Source organism: Notothenia rossii (assembly GCF_949606895.1).
Source record: "Notothenia rossii genome assembly, chromosome: 9".
In the NCBI taxonomy this organism is placed as follows: Eukaryota; Metazoa; Chordata; class Actinopteri; order Perciformes; family Nototheniidae; genus Notothenia; species Notothenia rossii.
Window position 1 is genome coordinate 73851996 of NC_136907.1, and position 23779 is coordinate 73875774.

The window sequence follows — 23779 nt, forward strand, 5'->3', positions numbered from 1 at the left end:
GCCTTGGCAAATAGATGGGACTTGAGGGCCCTTTTTGAGGGATCAAGAGTTGCGGATATACACACACTAAAAGCTCTGTCCCCGAAGGATCGATGTGTGTTATAATGATTTTGTCCTAAAATGTACTTTCATAATGGATCCTATCTGTTACCTTTCCCCCCTGTTCTCTCCCAGGAGGCCCAGGGGCGAGAGTGCCGGCCTTACGACGCCACCCTGATGCTCCCCGTCCTCGAGACGTCCATCTCCACCATCGTAGACGGGACGAATGTGGGACGCGGCCACGGCCCAGTGGAGACGGAGGACCACATGAGGATTCAGGAGATCACCACGGCCTCGGTCGACGTCTGGCACATCCTGGAGTTCGACTACAGCCGCCTGCCACGCCAGAGCATCGGCCAGTTCCACGAGGGAGACGCCTACGTGGTGAAGTGGAAGTACATGGTCAACACCTCGGGTTAGTTCATCTCAAGTACATTTCAAAAGGTTGCAAAACAATTATCTCAGTATTATAAAGTGTAATTGAACTGTGCCTGTGGGTATGTATGTATTATTATGTGCAATTATTATTTCATTTTTTGTTTTGATAACTAACATTGGATGACCATTTTAGTTTTCACTGCATATAGCACTGTAAATGCATTAAATGATGAGCTGTTTTGTTTTATGTATGTTCTGTGTGTGTGAGGACCCCAGGAAGAATAGCCAATGCTCATGCTAGTGCTAATGGGGATCCGAATAAAGAATAAGAAGTATACCTCATTCACACCAACGGTGTTTCAGGGCCGGTTCGGAGCTGGAGCTTGAAAAGCACCGGGTTTTCCTGTTCACACCGCAGCTGAGCAGCCTCTTAGCTCCGGAATCCGGTTCGTTTCAAGCACCAAAAAATTGTCCGGCCAGAGCAAAAGCACCGCATACGTCACGCTTACGTCGAGGCGGGGGCAGGGGCGGGATCAACTGAACAACAACAAAAAGCCAGTGCTTTATCCGGTTTGTACAAAACGATGGAGAAACTTAACAAGCAGCAGTGGTCCACTGAAGAGACCAGCTACCTACTGGGAATCTGGTCTTCCGAAGAGGTACAGAGGAAGCTGGAGCACAATCGGCCATTGTTTTTGTTGGCGGTGTGAGCTGTGAGGGGTTTCCGCGCGGTTTGGCTTTATGAAGCAGGCACGCAAACGGTTACGTCATGACTCAAACGATGACGCAATGACGCAGCACCAGTCAGACTATGGGCGGTGTGAAAAGAGCCGGAGCTAAACCGAAGAACCGGTTCTGAACCTGAAAAGCTCTAGCACGGAGCTGGAACCGGAGTTGCGTTGGTGTGAATGAGGAATAAGTTACATGGACTCCAGCCCCTGAGTTTACTTGTCGAGTCAAATTACGACCTCTATAGTATAAAGATAAAAATGGAGTCACTAGAGCGCATTGCAAATTATAAAACAAACATACCCTGTTTAGTGAGGACTGATTTTGACAGACATCAACAACAGATAAGACTTAGAAAATCTACAGTAGATCCCTTCGAGAGAAAGTTTAAACAAAGTGAATGACAAAATACTTATCATTTTGTTTTAGAGATTGTAAAACTTGACAATGATGTATTACTCGTTTGAGGAACTTTACATTCAAAAGCAACACAACATTTGAAAGCCTTAATCTTTCAAATAAACATCTTTCAGGCTTGGTGATGCTCATAAATATCAGGAAGGCGAGATGTTCTTCATCTGAGTCAAATACTCAGATGAGTCATAAAAAACACATAGATAAACACGTATACAGTATCATTTGAAATATTTTAATTATGTTGTTGCGCCTGAATTGAATGGCATTCATTAAGTCAAATCCCAGCTGCATGTCACCCCAAAAACAGTAAAAGGTATATGACTGGGTTAACAAGTAACACCTAAAACATGAAATTCTGATCATAAATCTCCTCTCAAAGTGAGGAGAGCAATTTGTTAAAGCTTCAAGGTTAAGATGTCCAGAGTGTGACAAGAGATGAACTCTGTCTCCCCCGCAATAACATCAGTATTGTTGACGGTTCAGAACAGTTTGTTGATTTTCTTTGTGTCCCAGTGGGTCGCAGGCAGAACCCGGAGGTGAGGAGCAGCGGGCCGGGGAAGGAGCGATGCTGCTACTTCTTCTGGCAGGGCCAAAACTCCACCGTCAGCGAGAAAGGGACGTCGGCGCTGATGACGGTGGAGCTGGACGAGGAGAGAGGAGCGCAGGTACAAGAGATGAGGCTTATAATATAACAGAAAGTATAAAGTAGACGATTCAATATTCCAGCGATTTAATGGTAATCTTTGGATGTTCGGTGTCCCTGATAAGAAACTAACTAGGGCTGCACAATTAATTGAAATTTTATCGTGATCGCAATGTGGACCACAAAAAGAAAATGGTATTAGTCTTTTTATTGAACATGTCAACAGTGTCATTTTTTTTTTTTTTAGAATAATAATTTAATAAGACATCAATTATTTTGAATGAAAAAGCCTGGTACAGATCTTCTAAAAAAATCATTATTTGAATCTATTCATCAATGATAATGATAATTTATGATGTAAAAATGCTCATTCCCATCAATATCAAGAATCAAATCGCAAATCAGTCAAATGTAATGCAATAAATATTATTTTAATGAATGATATTGAGATGTTACATCAATCAATTATCCAGATACCTTTATGGAGTCATTAATGGCAGTTTCTGATTTTGACGCTATTTCAGTGAAACAATGCCGTTTTCAACATTTGACAGATTTATGCTCAATTCTCTCAAAAAGTTACTGAAAGATACACTTTTGTGGATAAAAGCTGAACACTAGATAATGAAGTACCGTAATTTTCGGACTATAAACCGCACCTGAATATAAGCCGCAGCAGCGGCATACCACTCTCGGTTCCACTTTTACTTTTGCGCGCTACCTGTCTCACTCTTTTCCGGCCTCCAGCTTTTCCTGCTGGAACCCGCCGCTTAAAGGTGGGGGTCCGCGGACCGGCCATAGAGCCCATAGAGTTAAAGGTGTTGGCCGTTAGCTGTAAAAATCCATAGATTAGCCGCACCGTTATATAAGCCGCAGTGTCGAAAAATAGGGAAAAAGGCGCGGCTTATAGTCCGAAAATTACGGTACTCTATTTTAGTAGATTTCGTTAAGAATCTGACTCTTAAAGTAGTGTTTTGCATTATTTTCATCACTTGTTTCCCCCGGGTGTGTGTTCCAGGTCCAGGTGCAGCAGGGGAAAGAGCCTCCATGTTTCCTTCAGTGCTTCAACGGAGGGATGATCGTCCACGCTGGCAAGAGGGAGGAGGAGGAGGAGAACAATCAGAGTAAACTTTTGAAATATTTTATTCTACTTATGTACAGCTTTCAAAGTAAAGGAAATAAAGTCAGGTATCTTTTTTTAATATACTTACAAAAAATGGGTTATGGTTTTGTTTGTTTGTTTTATCATGTTTTTTTAGATGAAAGTATCTCTATGCATGGTCCTTGTTCAATAATGATGATGATTTTTTCCCGAATGATTTAAAGGGCTGTGAGAACATGTTTATGTTTAAGAACATGTATTTAGACAGTATGAAGTTTACTTTTGATTGTGTTCTGGTTTTATGTGTCAGTATTTGTAAGCAACTGTGACTGAAAGAATATTGCTTTAATTTGACTTTTTTATGGTTATTTCATTCTCGACTCCCTGCGCCTTTCCACCATGCGCTATAAAAAACAAAACAAAAAAACAACCAGTATAAATGTACATGTTCTGTTTTAAAATAACTGCCATGTGTGGAATAAATCAAATAAAGCTATATATACATACAGTATTAATAAGCGATGTGTGGTCTGTGTGCAGGCGATTGGCGTCTGTACTGCGTGCGGGGCGAGGTGCCGGTGGAGGGCCACCTGCTGGAGGTGGCAAGTCACTGCAGCTCCCTGCGCTCCAGAGCCTCCATGATCCTGCTCAACATCAACAAGGCCATCATCTACCTGTGGCACGGCTGCAAGACACAGCTGCACACCCGCAGCGTGGGGAGCACGGCCGCTCACAAGATCAAAGAACAGTGAGTTGTTCAGTTTATTTATTTGCATTTAATTTTACATTTATTTAACCAGGATAGGTCTCATTGAGATAAAAAAAATCAAGCGAGTCCTGGCCCAAGAATGGTAACAGCACAGTTACAGACCATTTTAAAACACACAATCACAACACAGTCATTCAACAGTTAGCCAAAGCATTTACAGCCCCAGCGGCTTCAAGGTCACTCAGAACAATATCCAATCGCCTTTTGGGATGCACAATTAATCGCAATGTAATGGGCTACTATGAGCTACAATATTTGTAAATATTATTCTGAATGAACTGCATAGATGTCCCAGCCTTCACAATGTACCCTACGCACTTAATAAAAAAAACTTTAAAAAATTGTATAGGTCCTCTTTAAAATCCCACTTTGATCACTTTAAACATATCATTCAATGATAATGAGAATAATAATGCAAAAATTATCAATCCTTCCAATATCGTAAATCATATCGTATGTGAAATATGTTTTGCTAACACTAAGGAGAGATGGTGACTTTACACTGCACTAGAGAGAAGGAGGAGGTTTTCCAGAATAATATAATGTATAACACTTGATACTGTCTGAAGGCATTTGGCAAAAATATGAAACGATGTCCATGTGCTCCTCTGTCTTTGTAGGCTTAGCTTAGAGGGTTATAATTATCACAACTGGTCGGTGGTGGATGTTTTTAGTTCAAACTAGTTTTGTGCATAGATTATATTGTGTTTCTCATTCCTCAGGTGTCCTCTGGAGGCGGGGCTTCACAGCAGCAGCAAGGTGACGATCTATGAGTGTGACGAGGGGGCGGAGCCTCAGGGCTTCTGGGAGGCTCTGGGGAGAAAAGACAGGAAGGCCTACGACTGCATGCTACAAGGTGCCTGCATACTCTGATTACTTAATAATATACACTTGTAGATTCACTCTCAGCTCAAATACAGCTAGAACAGTTCTATTTTGACATAAATTGAGTTGATCATACATTTTGAAAATTAAATTTGGCCAATTCAAGTTATGGAGGTTGAAATTAAACAATTTAAAAGACCTCCAATCTGGCTGGATGCTATTTAAAATAGTGCACTTAACATATTGTATCATTATGGAAAAAATAGTTGTTGTGTTAATTTCCTTTTCTGAGATTAAAGGCTTTTATTTATACATTTTTTTTACAATAAAAGCCAAAAGTCTCAAATCGCCTACCCTAAAAACACTTTTTTTAGGGCAACATTAAACAACAGGGGAATGGATAACTTAAAAAGATTTATCTTGATGTTGGTTTTTTGATTTCCCTTTTCAGACCCGGGTAAATTCAACTTCACCCCGAGGCTTTTCCAGCTGAGCAGCACATCTGGAGAGTTTGTGGCGAATGAGTTCTTCCACCTGTCCAGAGCTCCACGGCTGGTCAGCTCGCTGCCCTTCCTGCAGGAAGACCTGTACAACGCTCCACAGCAACCTGGTGAGCCTGCACACAAACCAACTTGAAAACAGGGATGGAGTTAAGATAAGAAGATAAGAGAGGGTCCCTGCGGATCCTTAAAAAGTCTTACATTATTTTTTGATATTCATTGGCCGCTTTCACACCGTAAATACTTTGCCGTACTTAGTTCCCAGCACTTAGTACCCCCATGGAACTTAAGAGCAGATCGCATTCACACCGGAATAAGTTCCCTGAGGGACGATTACCCAAATGAAGCCGGTGACATCACTTCTTCTTCTTCTGCTTTGGGTTTACTGGCAGGCCACAAACAACTTCACGGCATATACTGCCACCCGAAGTCCGCGGCCGGGAGTCCCCTGAGTTAGGGACTGTAGTAAACTAAACTTTACTTTCCGAGTAAATTTCCAGAACGCCGACACCTCCTCATCTCCACCGCTCCCATGTTTTTTGTTGTGTTGCCATAAATTATTCTCTCTCTGTCGGTGGGCGGGGCTAATGCTAATGATGCTAATGCCAGCAAATACGATGGCGGCTTCACACAACTTTTCAGAGTTTTACGGGGCATGGTTTGCAATTCGCACAGCCAATCAGAATTTGGAAATGTTTTTCTCCCCAGGAAAGTACCACCTCTCTAGCAGGGACTGAAAAGGGGGGAAAAGTTCTCATGAACTAAGTTCTCCTTTTGGGCGTATTGCAAATTAAAAAAACATACATACAATGTAGAAATAATTTATTGAGGACCGATTTTGGCAGACATATATCAACAGCAAATAAGACTTAGAACATCTACAGTAGATCCCCTCGAGAGGAAGTTTAAATAAAGTGAACGAGCTTCAAAGTTAAGATTTGTGCCAGAGAATAATCTAAAAATGGCATTTGCCAACAAGTGACTAGATGAGCCTGCTAAACGTCATCCCGCCGATAATTAGCCGTCTTTAGCTTAGCGGTGGAGACGTGATTTGTGTGTGGTGTGACCATGTCTTGTGCTGACAGACATCATGCAGGAATAAACCCGTTCCTCTCCCTGGCAGCGCTGTTCCTGGTGGATAACCTCCACGAGGTGTACCTGTGGCAGGGCTGGTGGCCGCAGGACAGCGAGAGCACCGGCTCGGCTCGTTTCCGCTGGGATGCCGACAGAAAGTGCGCCATGGAGACGGTGCTGCAGTACTGCAAAGGTAAGAAAGTCAATGAAATAAATGCTGTGTGAACGAGATATCATAGATTATGATATTGAGTTTCTATACTTCAAATCCCTCATATGAAATGTGCAGGGCTACAGTCACTCTCATTACTTTTGGATGTGCGTGTTTGTGTCGTTTTTTGATTGTTTGTTAATCCTCTGTCAAGCATTCGTTCATGGTTTGTACTGAAGTGTTTTCCCTTCCTGCAGAGAAGAACGAGAAGAAGCCTCAGAAGTCGTATCTGATCCACGCCGGACTGGAGCCACTCACCTTCACCAACATGTTCCCCAGCTGGGAGCACCGAGAGGATGTGGCCGAGATCACAGAGAGGGTACACACACACACACACACACACACACACACACACACACACACACACACACACACACACACACACACACACACACACACACACACACACACACACACACACACACACACACACATGTACAAGTGTGTGTCTACAAAAATAAGTGAGGGAGACTTCCTGCGGCAGTTCCCATTCTGCACAATACGTTTTGTTTTTGTTGGTATTTAAGGTATCTTTTGAAGAAATTGTATTTGCAACTGTATTTAAAGAGGCCCTATTATTGTATATGTTCCCTTTCCTGTAGTGTGTTATAGGTGTGTGTGCATGTAAAAGCTCTGCAAAGGCTAAAATCCCAAAGTTCCCTCCAAAGGGAGTTTCTCTCCCACACACTCTCTCTGGCTCTGGTTTCAGACAGAGGGTGAAAAGAGGTGCTGCAGCACAGGCAGTATGAGACAAATAAAGAGCTTTTTGAACATTAAAGCACGGAGACAGTAGAGGCACAAAATACTAATATGAACCTGTACAATATTTCCTCTTTAATTAAAATAATGAAAGCAGGGATTTTTCTAAACTGTGCTATAAATACATTTACTTAAATTAAAGATCTGAGTACGTCCTCCACCTCTGAGTATAACATAATGCATTCAAATCAAATCCAACACCGGACACTTTTTACGCTTCAATGGACGATCTTGCATTAATGTACATTCTTAAGGTTATTGAAGTGACTGTTATTTTGTATATATTGATTGTTGTGCTTTTATCTCAATGTATGCATATGTATAAATGTCTTTGATTGTGTATATACTGTATAGGTATATACATATTTGCATACATATCTTTATATATTTTTATATTCCAGATTTTGGAAAGCGGTATTTTGATCTCTCTGTCTGTCCACCACACAAACTGAAAGATTGACAATTAAGTTGACTTTGACTTTGAAAGGACTTGATGCAGTGATTTGTGCCTGCAGGAGGCGGAGGTGTGTCACCAGATCATCCTGGTGGAGGACGTGTTGGCGCGGCTCTGTCAGAACACCTTCCCCCTCGCCCAGCTGCAGGCCCGGCCCCTCCCTGAAGGAGTGGACCCCCTCCGGCTGGAGATATACCTCTCAGACCAGGACTTTGAGGTCAGAAAGCCTCCTGAAAACCCACTGCACCAAACCTGATTTACTTTGTTTGTGATGTCCAGGCAGGGTTACATATAGGGCTGCATGAACTGAAATTGAAATTTAATTTATTTGAACTGAAACTGCAATTGCAATATGATTCACACTGTTGTGATGACTCTTTATTATTCAGCTGTGTATTTGATAGGAAGCCAAAAAAACATCAAGATATTTCCAGAAGCTGCTCCATCCAGCAGACATACATGTAGAGCAGGGGTGTCCAAACTACGGCCCGGGGGCCAAATGCGGCCTGCGGACCATTTTGAATCGGCCCTCAGCAAATTCAAAAAGTATAATGAAATACGGCCCACAAATGAAACTTGTGCTTGTCTTGTATTGTACTTCTTAAATATATATGTTCAAATATATTACACAGTATTCATGTGTTAAGAAGCCCAATTTTCAAATAAATGCAGTCAATTAAAGTTGGAAACATGTTCTAACATCTCTAAGTTGATAAGAAAAAAGCCAAATAACTTATTTCCATAACACGCTTGAAATAAACTCTTCATATTTCCTCTTATGATAATCAATCTGAGGCTTCTCTTTTAAGGAATGAGCTGCTAACAAAATAAATGAAACCCCATGGAGAGCTGTGTGCGTTTTTTTTCGGATTGACTTTTCCAACTTATAACGTATGAGGCAATAAACCTCACTTCGCCTGAGTGGCCCAGCGCTTCGTATATTTGTCTGTATGTGGCCCTCTGTGAAAAAAGTTTGGACACCCCTGCTGTAGACTGATATATGAAGCAGTAAATAACAACAGAACTTAATCCTCATTGTAGGTACTATTTGAAATATGCAAAGGTTGATTTTTCCATCAAATCTACAACTTCCTCTTCATAACATCCATCCTAACGCCATCTAACTCTCACTTCACAGAGCGAGTTGTAGGTGGATCAGGTAAGAAGAGACATTTGTGTGATTCAGGCGACCTCTCTTCTCTACGGCATGTCAGCACTGTGTTTCTTTTCTTAATATTTAATATTCACGTGGTTTGACACCTGTTTCTGTTTCACTGCTGTTTCACTGCTGTCTCCTCAGTGTGGGTCTGGTTGGGGGGGAAAGTTTAGCGCTTGGCTGCACGATTACGTCTGAAACGACACTCCTGATTATTCTATTAGATCAAATCCAGTCAGCCGAGACCTTTAACAGCAGCCGTCAAAAACCATTCAGGATGTTCAACGGATATAAAATGACATATGAGACACACTCACATCCTACAACATTAGAAACTACAAATATATATTTAAAGTATTACATATATTTGTTATGGTCATACTTATTACAGCCATTATTTGAAAATATGAATTCCTTTTTTGCACAAATTGACTCATAGACTTGAAACTCGTTTTTAATATTACTCATTTGACAGAAACATTTATTTCAGCATCTATTTTGATAACAGATTCATTGCCATTCATCAAGCAGTAACACCAACAATTGTTCAGATTTATATTTTATATATTCGTTTGTGATATCCTTTCGGGTTTTAAAATGACTGTTGAGGAAATATAAATGGTTATTTATGTAGATGAAATTATAGTTTCAGTCGTATAAATAAAAATGTGTCATTAACTTATTTTTTTCAGTAGGGTAAGTTGTATATTTAAAATGTATTATTCAAGTAGATATTGACCTCCATATAATCCTCAATGGTTAAAGATTGACTGAGCAGTTTTCAACACACATTTGAGAATGTTAACAAATGCTTTAAAACACCTTTCGTGATAATTGAGACATTTAATTGTGCAGCCATTGTTCCTCTTCACCACCTTCGACTACACCACACTCTTCTGCTGATGCTACTCATCTCTTCACACACACACACACACACACACACACACACACACACCCACACACACACACACGAGAGTCTTTCCCCTTCGTTTGAATAAATGCACTCATGATTCACCATCAGCTGCTCTCAGTCTGACTCACTGTTTGTCTTTGGAGCACAAAATGGAGGCATGAAAAAAACACTGAAACAACTAAACTTCCCTTGTAACAACCCACACAGCGATACATATATATATCATGAACAAGAAACCAGTGTGTTTTCTCTCAAATAGCCCAGTATCGACCAAACAGACAGTATATTATGATACAAACTATGAGTAATATACGAGTAGTATATGAACCAAATGAGTCTGATATGCAGAATATATTTTATTATCGACCAGTAGGAATATGTATTTTACAATTTAATATACGTAATACAGTTTTAAAATTGACATCTAACTGTGATAGAACCAAGAAAACTATATTTAAGTCCTCTGACCTTAAGCGGGTAATATTTCTTGGAAAATTCACAGCCGCTTAAATTTTAATCAAACGTAGATGACTTTCTATCGTAGAGAATATTTAAAAATAAATGTGTACCCTTGACATATGGAATCATTCTGAAAAGTTTTAAAGGCTTATAAGCATGAAATGTAAAGAGATTAACAACATGTGCATTATTTGAAAGACTTATTTACCTGATCTTACCTTATTAGCACTTCGAGTGTTTTGAAAAGTGCGCTTATAAATAAAATGGATTGTTATTATCTGAGGCAGAAGAAAAAGAATCCATTACATTTGCTGGTTCTTTTTTCTACAGAAGACCAATTTTTTTGAAGGCTCCACAGATGGTATCAGTTACAAGAAACAACACTTTCCGTTAAAACAGTACATGAAGTGAAATGTGTGTGTCCTGATGAATTACCTGCTGTCTCTACTTCTATTTGCAGAAGGCTTTGGAGATGAAAAGAGAGGAATATGAAAGTTTACCAGGGTGGAAGCAAGTGAACATAAAGAAGGCCAGAGGATTGTTTTAAGAAAGTTTTTTAAATCGACGATGGAAGCAACGGATAAAAACTGGCCCGTTGAGATGGAGATGGAGACGGAGACACAGGAAATGTCACAGTAACCTGTTTTGATGGACACGAGAGGACATTGGGATGGAAAGTACCGGAATCTGAAGAAAAGGAACACAAAGGCCGACACTCGCCTTGCTTATAGTCACGTTTCACCTTTAAACTTTGTCATTACGTAACAGAAATTCAAACGTTTTAAGAGAAAGTGGAAAAATAAACGTTGCTTCGGTTCATACACGGTGTTTTGGAGTCCCCTCCAAAGTCAGGATTTAAGAATGAAAATGTGCACATAGTACGCTTGGTGTCAGAGTGCCATGCTGTGTATGTATGTGTGTGTGTGTGTGTGTGCGGCTGTATATAATGTTTGTGTGTAATGTGTATTTGTGTACGTGTGTAAAAACAAATCCCGTCACGTCAGATGTTGTGGGGAAAGGTTTTTTTTTCTTTTTTTCTGTCCGGATGCTGTCTGACCACGTAGGATCTCAAGTTGCTCCACTGTGTTAAATCTGCTGAGTCGTGACCTACCGAGATGTAAGAGTTGTAATTTTAAAGGTTTCACGAGAAAGAGAAACAGCAGCTCTGAATGTATAGTGCCTTGCTTTTTGTGTACAGTTTATATACAGAAATTCTAGTCTGCATTTTTAAAGACTTTCTTTGTGATATAAGACATAGTGAATTAAATCACAATAATGCTCAACTCGAAAACATGTCGTCCTGTGTCTCTGGATTCAAACATTTTAACACTTTAATTATTTTAATTTCAATTTCATTACATTTAATTTAGCTGACACTTCTATCCAAAGCGACTTACAATAAGTGCATTCGACCAACAAGATACAAACTTGAAGAAAACGGAATCATATAAGTACATCAGGTTTCATAGAGCCAAACATTTCAAGTGCTACTCAACAGGCTTTAGATAAGCCAGTCCTTTATTAGTATATAAGTACTTAGTTAGTTAAGTGCTTTGTTAGTATCTAAGTGCGTTTTTGTTTTTTTATTGCTCGATTTATAGCAAGTGATTAAATGGGTAATCACTTGCTATTTTCTACATAACATACATATTAAACTGTTATATCACCCATATTACACATTAATACACCCCTATTACAGCATTATTACACCTGCATTACACCAATGGTACACCATTATTACACCGTACAGTACACCGACTGTAATTACACTCTTATTACACCCCTAATATACCCATATTATACTGTTATCTCATCCACATTACACATTAATAAACCTGCCATTATACCCATGTTAAACTATTACACACGTTTTATATATACGTCACACTGTTATTTTACCCATATAACACCCATGTCACAGCAATATTACACCCATACACTGTAATTACGGTGTTTTTGTGGCTCTAAATTAGCTTGAGTTTTACTTAATGATATCACTATGCTCAGGAAGTAAACAACGGAGTCCAATGGAGGCGTTTCAGGCAGGGGCAGTGTGAGAGAGAAACTCCCTCTGGAGGGAACTTTTGGATTTAAGCCTTTGCAGACCATTTTGTATGCACAGCAATCTTTACACCACAGGAAAAGGAAAACCTAAAAAACAATAATACAGCCTCTTTAAAATACCCCTCTTATAATTTGTGCACATTTATGAGCTAGAGAAACAAGCTATCTTTGATTCTGAGGGACTGTACCCACATCAAAAACATGTTTCGTCATGCAACGATAAACTGTGAGGACACAAGACATACTGGAATACTAGAAAGATTCACTACAACTTTAAACGCTCTCTCTCATTCAGCAGAGGGTCCAAAGTCTAGCGTTTATTCACAGAACAGCACAGTGTGTTACTGCCAGGTAAACCGACTGAGAATAAGACACATAAAAGACATTGAAGCTAACTGTGGACTATTTCTCAAACTAAAGGTAAGTCAAATATAGTAATACTAGAAAATGTGATGCCTCTGCAGCAATGAGTGGAATATGGGTCCTCCTCTGAATAAATGTTTCTGGCGTGAAATGAAATAAAATGTTCAATAACAGAAATGCTATTCGTACACTTGACATGGACACATTCAAAAACACTTGGTAGGGATACATATGGTTGGTATAATTCATGATTCTTCCTATTCTCAATGAATCCCATTGCGACCAATTGAAGACACTATTCATTAAAACTGCGATATGAATCTATTTTTGCGGTGTTCATTAACTGCTTAGCAACAGCTTGGCAAGGTAGTTTTCAGGTAATGCTAATCAAACAAGTAGATTTTCTTCTGACAATAGCACACATTTAGATGGGTATTCACAGAAGGATGAATGATAGAAAAAAATGTCAATCTCCTTTAAACTAGGAAAGATTGCTGCAATTCATTGGTTTGTTTTTAATAGCTTTTGGATGATGGATGTATGGCACTGAGGGATAAGTTGTACAGTAACAAACCGCCAGGAGCGTGTCATAAGGCACTTTTTTCACAAGAGGGCAGTATAATGCTAACATCTGAGCATCACTTGCACTTAGATAAGGCAGGATGGACTCTGGAGTTGTTTGTAGGCTACGTGACTTATATTGTGGCTTGGTTCATACTGCAGCCAAAAATGATGTGATTTTAAAAGCTTTCCTAAAAAAATGGAGGCATTATCTCATTCAATTATGTATAAATAATCAAAGTCAAATGTGTTCCAGTGTATGGATATTGCGACCTTTTGCAAGTTTATAATGTCACTTACTTGTTAAGGATGCGCAGTGATGCCTTTATAAGTGTGGCAAGACAAATAAGATTAAACTCTTAAACTAATATATAAGCTGCTTTTTCTTTCTAAGTTTAAGGAAGTCAAACCACACTGTCTGTGCTTCATACAATAAAGCCATCTGTCCTATCAGCTGTTGTGAGGCTTTTATTGTGAAAGAGCCTTATCTTCCTGTTTCACTGTTTACTGACACTAGCATGACTTTTGGACCTGTTTTGAATGGTTTTAGCATAACACACAGTCAAAAATATAACGGTCAAGAGCCAACTAGAGCAAAGGTGCATCTCTGTTTTGAAGAACATCGACTGTCAACACCGAGAAGGTAACGTTAAGTTACGTTTCTTTCTTTACGTTACCTGCGTTAGTTACGTACTTTAAGACGCTGCTAATGTTAATTTAGTATCACAGGAATTCAAACCATGCACTGTTATTAATTTGGATTATGTACCAGAGTGTAGGAATACTCTGTTACAAGTAAAAGTCCTGCATTCAAAATGTTACTCAAGTAGAAGACCAAAAGTAAAAATAGTCATTGTGCAGATTGGCCCATTTCAGAATAATATATATGTTTTATAATTATCGATCATTAAAGTGTTATCAAAGCTGGTAAAGGTGCAGCTAGTTTGAATGACTTTGTATACTGCAGGGTAGCTTGTGAATTGCAGCACACAGCTGGTGCAGCTGCATCCTATGTCTTTATAAAGTCAATACACAGAGAGAAGGTGTTAGTAAGCCTAGTTATCACCACTTTATTTGTATGTAACAATAGATCTAGGGATATATATTTGTAAAGTTGTTCCTTTTCTGTCCTTTTCCTTAAGCTTGGGGCATACATCTCAGGGGCTATAAGTTGATCAATTAGAGAAAGAAGGCACAATCTTAAGTGATAGAGCAATTGCTGTTTTGTGAAATATTGGAAAAAATGTTATCTCAACAAACAACCAGTCTTTGGTTATTCTGCTAACATCTCAGAGATATCTGGCATGCTTCAAAAGGCCCAAACAACTCATGTAATGGTTTAATCTTTAAAAACAGAATGTATTTTTTACGCTGCTATGGACAGTCTTGCACAAATGTACATTCTCAAAGATATTGAAGTGACTATTGTGTTGTTGATTGTTGTGCTTTAATTTAGGTCTAAATGTGTGCATATGTATAAATGTGTCTTTTGATTGTGTATATGTAGGTATATGTCACATATTTTTATATATATTTGTTTTTGTATTAAGGATTGTGGGAAACTGTATTTTTGATCTCTCTGTCTGTACACACAAACTGGAAGATTGACAATAAAGTTGACATTGACTTGACTATTTATAAATCTTTTCCCATGTTCCAGAAGAGATGTCCTCCCAGGTCCGACTGCGGCTGCTGCCCAGAGCCAGATGCATGTTCGACGAGCCGCTCCATGTGAAGGTGGCCGGGCTGAGGTCCAGACAGGTGGTCACCCTGAGAGCCAGAGCCACGGACGAGAAGGGAGTGATGTTCAGCTCCATGGCCACATACAAGGCTGATGGGAGCGGGGAGGTGGACCTGCAGAGAGACCCCTCCCTCAGCGGGACCTACACCGGGGTCCAGCCCATGGGCCTGCTGTGGTCCATGAGGCCAGACACCTTGCACAAAAGGTTCACAAAAACATGTTCACTCAACCCCCAGGTAGTGAAGTTCTCAGTGCACGAGGAGGAGGAGGGCGGGATGCTGGCGGAGGCGACCAATGAGAGGCTTCTGGTTGGAGACGGGGTCATCCGACACCCGGTGAAAGATGGGAATATTCGTGGAGTCCTGTTTACTCCCCCAGGTTAGTCCGTTTCTCTATTCCTCTTCAAATCAAACAGTAGTGCATGGCCACAGCCTGATAAAGCTATTTCCTTTTTTCACACAAGTCCATTGTCAAACCAAAACAATTATAATGACTTCAGGAACCAATGACGCTTGGAAAAAGGCTTGTGTTCAGGCCCAAAAATGTTTTGAATAAAATCCTAAATTAATGAAAATGGTTGGCTTATTATCACATGTAAAAGCATCGTCTGTATAATCCAGTTATCAAAAGTTGCGGTCAACAAAAAATACACCGACCCTCTCACCCTCTCTTCCACACACACACACACACACACACACACACACACACACACACACACACACACACACACACACACACACACACACACACACACACACACACACACACACACACACACAGGTGATTATATTTACTATGAGTGCCACCAATAACCATGGGACCCAACTAATTCAACCCGTAATTGATCACAAAATAATAAATCATAATAATATATACAAAGACTAATAACCAAGTATGACCAACCAAAAAACATTTACTAAATCTACAACACAAAGTACCACTTTCTGACATTCATGGCTTCAACAAGACTATTAATTAAAAACATAAATTGTATATAAGAAGCTGATATAGTCACCGGGACTTCACAGATTAGTTTGGCTGACTTCCATTTTTAAGCCTTGATTTACGCATTTTGCTGTTACCTTCTTGTTTTTTTGTAACACGAAGTGAAATGAGAGGTCAGAGCAGGGATTGAGATAATAAACTCTCCAAATCTTTTTTTGTGGTTTAATAAATCATGTAATCGAGTAAGCATGGTTATTTTGTCATAGACTTCTATACAATCTGACTGGGCAGTTGGATAGAGCTGGATATTAGAAATACTGCAGGTTTAAGGCACTCATGCATTGGCTTCAGTTTTCAGAATCAGAATACCTTTACACATCCTACAGAGGGGACATTTAGATTGTTACAGCAAAGTGAAGAGCCAGAAATAGCAACATATTAATTCAGATTCAAGCAAAAAATATTTAAGATAAAATTTGAAATTACACAAATTACACTGTACAAAAATACGCACCAAGGTGTACAACAGAAAGTACCAGTAACAGTTTAAAAAAATAAATAACTGTAACTGTAACCGACCTGTAGTTCTTAATCTGTCTTTATTCAGGAGAGGGCCCGTTCCCTGCTGTGTTGGATCTGTACACTTTTGGTGGAGGTTTGTCGGAGAAAAGGGCCTCTCTGCTGGCCAGCCACGGATTTGTGGTTCTGACTGTAGCGCTGTACGGCCACGATGACATGGCGAAGAACATCAAAGAGGTCCATCTGGATTATTTTGAAGAAGCAATAGCGTTTTTAAAGAAACAAGATAAGGTGAGTACAGGCCACATTTTTGAAAATCTTCACTGAAGGTGCTGAAGTTGCAAAGATGTTAGATTCTTCGCCCAGTGGCAAAAGTCCCATGTATGATTATTTACAACATAGCTAACCTTATGGGCATCATAATAAATGCTAAAAAGCCTTACATTACATTAAATGTATCTGACACTTTTATCCAAAGTGACTTAAAGTGCATTCAACCTACAAGAATCCCGCAGGTACATTTTCTATCTGTAAGCCAAACCAAATTTCACTGCATTAGCTTCACTTAAAGCAAAAGAAAGCAGCTCACAGTTTTCTTGTTTGTCCACAGGTTGGCAGTAAAGCAGTCGGTGTAATATCCATTTCTAAAAGTGGAGATCTTGCCCTATCAATAGCCTCTAACCTGCCAGATGTTGGAGTCACGGTGTGGATCAATGGCTGCTCTGCCAACACCATGTTACCCCTCTACTACAATAAGAGCCAGATCCTCCCTGCGTTAATGTTTGACCTGAGCAGGATGATTCCCACAGACTCAGGGGCCTTTAACTGCAAATATGTGATGCAAAATCCGCTGGCAGAGGAGAACGAAGCCACGCTGATCCCCATCGAACGAGCCAAGGGACGCTTCCTCTTCGTGGCTTCGGAGGACGACCTCAACTGGGACAGCAAGGCCTACGTGGAGAACATGGTGGAGCGACTGCAGCGACACGGGAAGGACAACTATGAGAGTGTGTGTTACCCCGGAGCGGGACATTACCTGGAGCCTCCGTACGGGCCCTACTGCCCCTCCAGTTTCCATGGGGTTGCAGGCAAGCCGGTCCTGTGGGGGGGGGAAGCAGCGTCCCACGCAGCAGCTGAAGTCCACCTGTGGAGAAAGATCCAGGAGTTTCTCAGGACTCACCTGAGCTGTGATGCTCCGCAGACTAAAGCCAGATTATAGACAGAAATATCATCATATGATAGATAAACACACGGATAACTGTAAATAATTGTATAGCGAATCATGTCATGTTTGATTTAATGCTTAATTTGTTGCCTTAAGGCCCTGACACACCAGGCAGTCACCAGAGAACTCGGCGTCGGCGTGTTCTCCTGCGTCTTGGCCATGTGTCGCACTTGAACACACCGCAAAGACTTCAGCCGAGCACGTACGAACTGCGCATGCGTGAGTGGCAATATCTCTCCTTACCAGCAGGCGGCGGTAGTGTGTATTCGTCATTCAAAAGAGGCAACAACCGGAAGACAGAGAAGAAGAACAGACTGCGTGATATAAACAAACAACAAATAGAGTGTGCGTTCCATTTTCACTCTCGTTCATCGAAAACATGTTTCGTGCGGTACTGGAGCTATCAGCCATTGAAGTGTTGCTTGTGGAAGACATTCTCAAGCAACCGTTTCGCTTCTCATGCACTGATTCGCTAGCTGAACAGCCAATCAGAGTGATTTCTTTGTCCGACTGCCTGTGGCCGACGCACGGCCGATTCAACATGTTGAATCGGCCGTGCGTCGGCCATGAAAGGCCAAATAAGGCGTGTCACGGCCTGGTGTGTCAGGGCCTTTAGATTTGTAAATGTACTTATCTATGCTTTTAAGAAAGTGACATGGCTGTGTGTGGATGAGTTGAACAATGATTGGGAGGCATTGAAACACATACAATTATAAAAACTTTTCAATCTAGAAAAAACCTGAATTTTCATTTAATTATTCATTAGAAATAGCAAAAGCACCAAGATCCTATTTAAAAAAAGGTGTGTCCTCCTTGCAGTGTTGCAATTCCAATTCCACATTGATTCAAGTCAAGAGGTCACGTAATAATAACGTTATAATGTAGAGTTTTCATATAAATAAGAAAGCACTTTTTGAACTGTAGAGGAACATAATACAAATATGAACCTGAAAATGAGCATAATAGGGCCCCTTTAAGAAGTATAATGTGTTTATTTTTGTATGAATAAGGATTGGAAATCTGTAAGTGCAGTAAATACTTAATAATGGCGGTGTGTGAAACTGTTTTGTTTTTACAACTGCTTACGGCTCTTGTATTCATTCCAAACATCGGGACAAGGCTTGTTGGAAATGTGTGAAGCTTTTTATGGGTTTATAAATGTTTCAACCTTTCCTTCAGGCCGCAGCCAGTCACCGCGAAACAAAATAGAGGAGAACTATAAAGGAAATGAGAGGCTGCGGAACAAAAACATGAATTATTAGAAACTATCGCATCCTGATCTTTCCCTCTCGCTCAGTGTTCTGAGTCCAGAGATACAGCGTTATTGTTCCTACCAGCTCGCTACAGAGCAAGTTCATCAAGATAGCAGCAGCCGCCTTGATCTGCCTCCTCCGTTTATTGAGCAGCATCGTAGAAAAGCTCTCTGCCTGCCGAGCTCTCTTTGTGTTTATGTGTCTGACTGCTCCCTTTATGTCATTTCAGCTCCACGCATCTCTCATCAGCCTCTAGCTTTTGAAAGGCATTATATTTTCCACTGCCGTATACCTGCACCAAAAGATACCCTAGGATCAGAAGCTGGAGCTCCTGTGTTCTTCAGTACAACTGGGTTTATGTTTGTGTTAGCAACAGAGCCTTTGTGGAGACACAGGAACACTTGGAGGCTGTAAGGAAAGTTATTTGTGCGCTTGTGCATAGTGCAATATCACAGAGTGGATGAGATGATGCTAACACGACTCCTTTGGGGAACATAATTAGAGAACCGATGATAGCAATGTGCTGGTGCTATGACTCTCAGTGAGAGAAAACTGACATCGTTTCCTGAGATGAATAGGTGGCTCTGGATAAAGCATGTTGAATATACAGTACAGTATGTAGCTAAAGTAAATATATCCTGCAAAATAAGTACGCTCTTGTAACTAGCTAGATTCTAAGCCATTTTTATTTTACGTTTCCTCATAAATACTTCAAAAAGATGTTGATTTATTCTAAGGGACCCTTCTGCTCATTTTTAAGTTCGTATCAGTATGTGTAGTGTCTCTACTGCTTTAATGTTCAAAAAGCTCTTTATTTTTCTCAAACTGCCTGTGCTGCAGCACCTCTTTTCACCCTCTGTCTGAAACCAGAGCCCAGTCTGCTGATTGGTTAGCTGGCCGGCTTTGTTGTGATTGGTCAACCGCTTAGAGATGTCCCGCCCCTTAGCCTATCACGTACAATGTGTTGTAGCGCTAGCCAATAGAAGCGTAAGTGTTATATAGTGATGTCACTTTGATCTGGAAGTAAACAACGGAGTCCAATGGAGGTGTGGGGGATACAATTCCCTCACAGGCCCAATCCCAAACCACTCCCTCGACCCTACCCCTCCGTGACGGAGTGAACTCCGCCTCCCCTCTCTCCGGCAGAAACAGGAAATGCGGTAACTGTATGTAACAACGGTTTCAAATCAGCATATCTTAGACAAAAAGTTTAAATGAATAACTCAAATAAAACTCCAAACATCTTTCATTGTGTTTCAAAGCTCTTTTAGTTTTAAACCTGATGTTTACAAGCTTCTTAGTTTTTGCAACGCACGACTTTATAATAAAATTCACTTTTTCTAGACTAAACACAGTTATGATCCTAAGTTAAAAATATGAGGTTATAATGAGGTTTTTAACATCGCAGTTTATCAGTGCATGTTTGCTGGAACTACTTGTAAACAGATGCAGACTCGCTGTTTGAGGGCTGGATAGCCCACTCCCCCTCCACACCGCTCCACACTCGTTGCTTTGGAACAGCCCTCAATATGGCGGGCCCTCCGCGTGAACGCGCAAACGGAGGGGTAGGGTGTAGGGGGCGGTTTGGGAATGGGCCACAGATTCAGAATCAGAAACAGGTTTATTGCCAGGTAGGTTCACACATACTAGGAATTTGACTTGATGACATGTTGCATACATAAAATATAAAAAACAAGAAATCTAATATAAAACAAAACATCTTTTACACCGTAATAAAATATAGTTAAATAGCAATAAAATAAAGCAGTAATTTACATGGAAATAGAATGCTATGAATTAATTTTAGAAAATAAACGAAATGTGAAATAAGAATATGTGCAGTAAGGAGTATGAACATTGTGTGCATTAATGTAATGCATAGTCTATGATGTGGCAGAGGTAAAGTGACAGTGGGGGGGCCGGGCCTTGTTTAAGAGGCCGGTAGCGGAGGGGAAGAAACTGTTCAGGTGGCGAGAGGTATTGGTCCTGATGGATCGCAGCCTCCTGCCAGAGGGGAGGGGGGTGAACAGTTTGTGTCCAGGGTGGGAGGGGTCGGCCACTATCTTCCCTGCCCGCCTCAGGGTCCTGCATCCGATCACCTTCACTGCAGAGCGGATGACACGCTGCAGCCAGCCCTTATCCTTGGCTGTGGCTGCAGCGTACCAGATGGTGATGGAGGAGGTGAGGATGGACTCCATGATGGAGGTGTAGAAGTTCACCATCATCGTCTTTGGCAGGTTGAATTTCTTCAGCTGCCTCAGGAAGAACATCCTCTGCTGTGCTTTTTTGATGAGGGAGCAGATGTTCTCCCATTTGAGGTCCTGGGCGATGATGGTGCCCATGAAGCGGAAAGACTCCACAGAGTGATGGGGAGTCACACAGAGTGATGGGGAGTCACACAGAGTGATGGGGAGTCACACAGAGTGATGGGGGCGGGTGGGGCTGTGTTCTTCTTGAAGTCCACGACCATCTCCACTGTTTTTAGGGCGTGTAGCTCCAGGTGGTTTTCCCCCAGGTCAACAGATGGTCCATCTCCCACCTGTGAGTCCGATGAGGGTGGTGTTGTCTGAACTTCAGGAGCTTGACAGACTGCTGACTGGAGGTGCAGCTGTTGGTGTACAGGGAGAAGAGCAGAGGGGAAATAACACAGCCTTGAGGGGAACTGGTGCTGATGGTCCGGGGGTCAGAGAGGTGTTTCCCCAGCCTCACGTGCTGCTTCCTGTCTGACAGGAAGTCTGTGATCCACCTGCAGGTGGAGTCGGGCACGTGCAGCTGGGAGAGCTTGTCCTGCAGCAGAGCCGGGATGATGGTGTTGAAGGCGGAACTAAAGTCCACAAACAGGATCCTGGCGTAGGTTCCTGCTGTGTCCAGGATTGTAGCCTTTGCAGACCACTGACATCCACAACAACCCATATAACACACTAAAGGAAAGGGAGAACCCAACAACAAGCTTAATAAGGCGTCCTTACCAAAGATAACACATTGGTTGCTCCCATGTGACAAAAACTCCTTTTAGAGTGACTGTCTCATGCCGTATGAATGTCAAATGAAATCCTTGTGATTGTTTCCCTTCTACACCCCCCACCACATATGTTTGAACTTTTGAACTCCCAGTCATGAGTTCACTCCTCACTTCCTTTAACTCCTCACTGTGTTTAACTGTGACTGTTGCCAGAGACAGAGGGGCAGGATACTGTAAACACATCCAGAGTGTGAAGCACCTGGATCATAAATCTCAGAAACAAAGAAACGATATACACTCACACACGGTTGTTGTTTTGCTGTGTTTATAATCTTGCTTTAAACTCACAGCTGTTGCTAGTCCTCCTCTGACAGGATATCCATCACCACTCTCGCTGTAGTGATTGTTGCTGCAGGCTCCTTGTGTACACAGGCTATAACTACTGCATTTTTTATGAGAAATGATGACAAGGAAGCAGGAAGCATTACTGAAAGAGAAACACACTCCTGAAGTCCTTATTACCTAAACGTATTACATTTAAACTGAAACTGTTGTCAGATGCCGTGAGTATAGTTGTCTTTGCATGATGTGGATTGAATGAAAAACAGGCCCCTTGCTCCTCTTCAATGACTCATTGGTTTGAAATATGAGTTTGTTGTTCTGGTTGTCCTCTTTTAAGCTTCCTATCACATTATGCAATCTAACAGAAATATAAAAAACCGTAGTGCTGATTCTCTGTCTGTTACTTTAGATGAAAACAAGGAGTCCCTCCCCACGCCCCTCTGAGAGAGATTTGGTTAAAGAGAACTCATTGGTGCTCTAGGAGTGGATTCAGGTGATAACGTGGGGGGGGGGGGGGGGTTACCTTGGTTGCTGATTGGCTAATGGTTACACAAGCCAAAAAAATCGTTATGACATCACAAAGTGGCCAAAATCTGATCAGCTCATTTTCAGACAGGTTTTTATAGAAATGGATCAGGACAAAAAGAGAGAGAATCTTTGTTCCTGAAACTTTCAGAGTCTCTTTCCACAGAGGGGACACGTGTTGATGTAGAAGAGACATGAACAAGTGGATTTTGCATAATAGGTGAACGCTAAATAAGAAACACAAACTGGTGAAAGCAGGGTTGGCTGTTTCTATGATGCAGAGCTGTGACAAAAACTAATTTCCACTCTTTATTTAAAATACATCACAGTCAGTAGAGCTACCATATCATATCCTCTTAATTCATTCAACAAGAAAACAAGGAGGCAGTGAGTTAAAAAACATTTATTCTAATCCCTGTGTAGTTCATTGTCTCGTGTGCTTGGCAGCGCTCCTCAGGCCTTCGCCAAGATGCAGACGAGGAAGAGTGTGAGCCAGGCTTTGAAAAACAGCGGATCAAAGACTTCATGTTTCTGGTAAAAGCAGAACATTTGCTTTTTGGTTTCCCACGGGTTCGGGTGTTTTTAAAACTGAGACCTGCGAAAGTGCACTGCTTGAAGAAAAAAGGTGTCCTGAAAACATCTGCATGTGTCAGAGCTGCATGGAAGTGAGAGTCATGTCGGTCGGTGCTGTGAAGATTTATTTATTAATGACAGAAAAATACAGAAGATGAGGATGATGAGAAAAGTATTTGACTGTGTAGATGAGTTCAGTTCCATAAAACAAACTTTCCATCAACCTTTCTGCCTTTACAGGAGGTTTTTGTTTTAAAGGCACTGCATGAGATTTATTA

The 23779-nt window shown here is 41.1% G+C and overlaps 2 protein-coding genes across 16 annotated transcripts in view; both read left to right on the plus strand.

The window, feature by feature from the left end:
* The window catches only part of svilb (supervillin b), a 66280-nt gene extending 54561 nt beyond the window's left edge, over positions 1-11719 (plus strand). For 9 of the 12 annotated variants that reach the window (XM_079651368.1, XM_079651378.1, XM_079651367.1 and 6 more), the window contains 10 exons: positions 175-454; positions 2077-2228; positions 3225-3330; positions 3849-4056; positions 4800-4933; positions 5354-5512; positions 6526-6669; positions 6885-7006; positions 7962-8117; positions 10889-11719. In XM_079651368.1, coding sequence (XP_079507494.1) covers positions 175-454; positions 2077-2228; positions 3225-3330; positions 3849-4056; positions 4800-4933; positions 5354-5512; positions 6526-6669; positions 6885-7006; positions 7962-8117; positions 10889-10975 — 1548 coding nt within the window. In that variant the 3' untranslated portion in view covers positions 10976-11719. Of the gene's footprint in view, positions 1-174; positions 455-2076; positions 2229-3224; positions 3331-3848; positions 4057-4799; positions 4934-5353; positions 5513-6525; positions 6670-6884; positions 7007-7961; positions 8118-9038; positions 9060-10888 lie in introns of all 12 variants that reach the window. The other 3 variants (XM_079651375.1, XM_079651376.1, XM_079651371.1) reach the window with 3 other exon arrangements.
* An 814-nt stretch (positions 11720-12533) lies between these two features.
* Positions 12534-18894, plus strand: LOC307020192 (acyl-coenzyme A thioesterase 6-like). Of its 4 annotated transcripts, none has more exons than XM_079651398.1 (4): positions 12534-12912; positions 15080-15535; positions 16710-16912; positions 17232-18894. In XM_079651398.1, the coding sequence occupies exons 2-4, from the start codon at positions 15082-15084 to the stop codon at positions 17838-17840; spliced, it is 1266 nt and encodes a 421-aa protein (XP_079507524.1). In that variant the 5' UTR covers positions 12534-12912; positions 15080-15081; the 3' UTR covers positions 17841-18894. The 4 variants fall into 4 exon arrangements, with proteins under 4 accessions (XP_079507524.1, XP_079507522.1, XP_079507525.1 ...); XM_079651396.1 differs by having other exon boundaries at positions 12535-12912; positions 15077-15535; XM_079651399.1 differs by lacking the exon at positions 12534-12912 and adding an exon at positions 13880-14059.
* The last annotated feature ends 4885 nt before the right edge of the window (positions 18895-23779 follow it).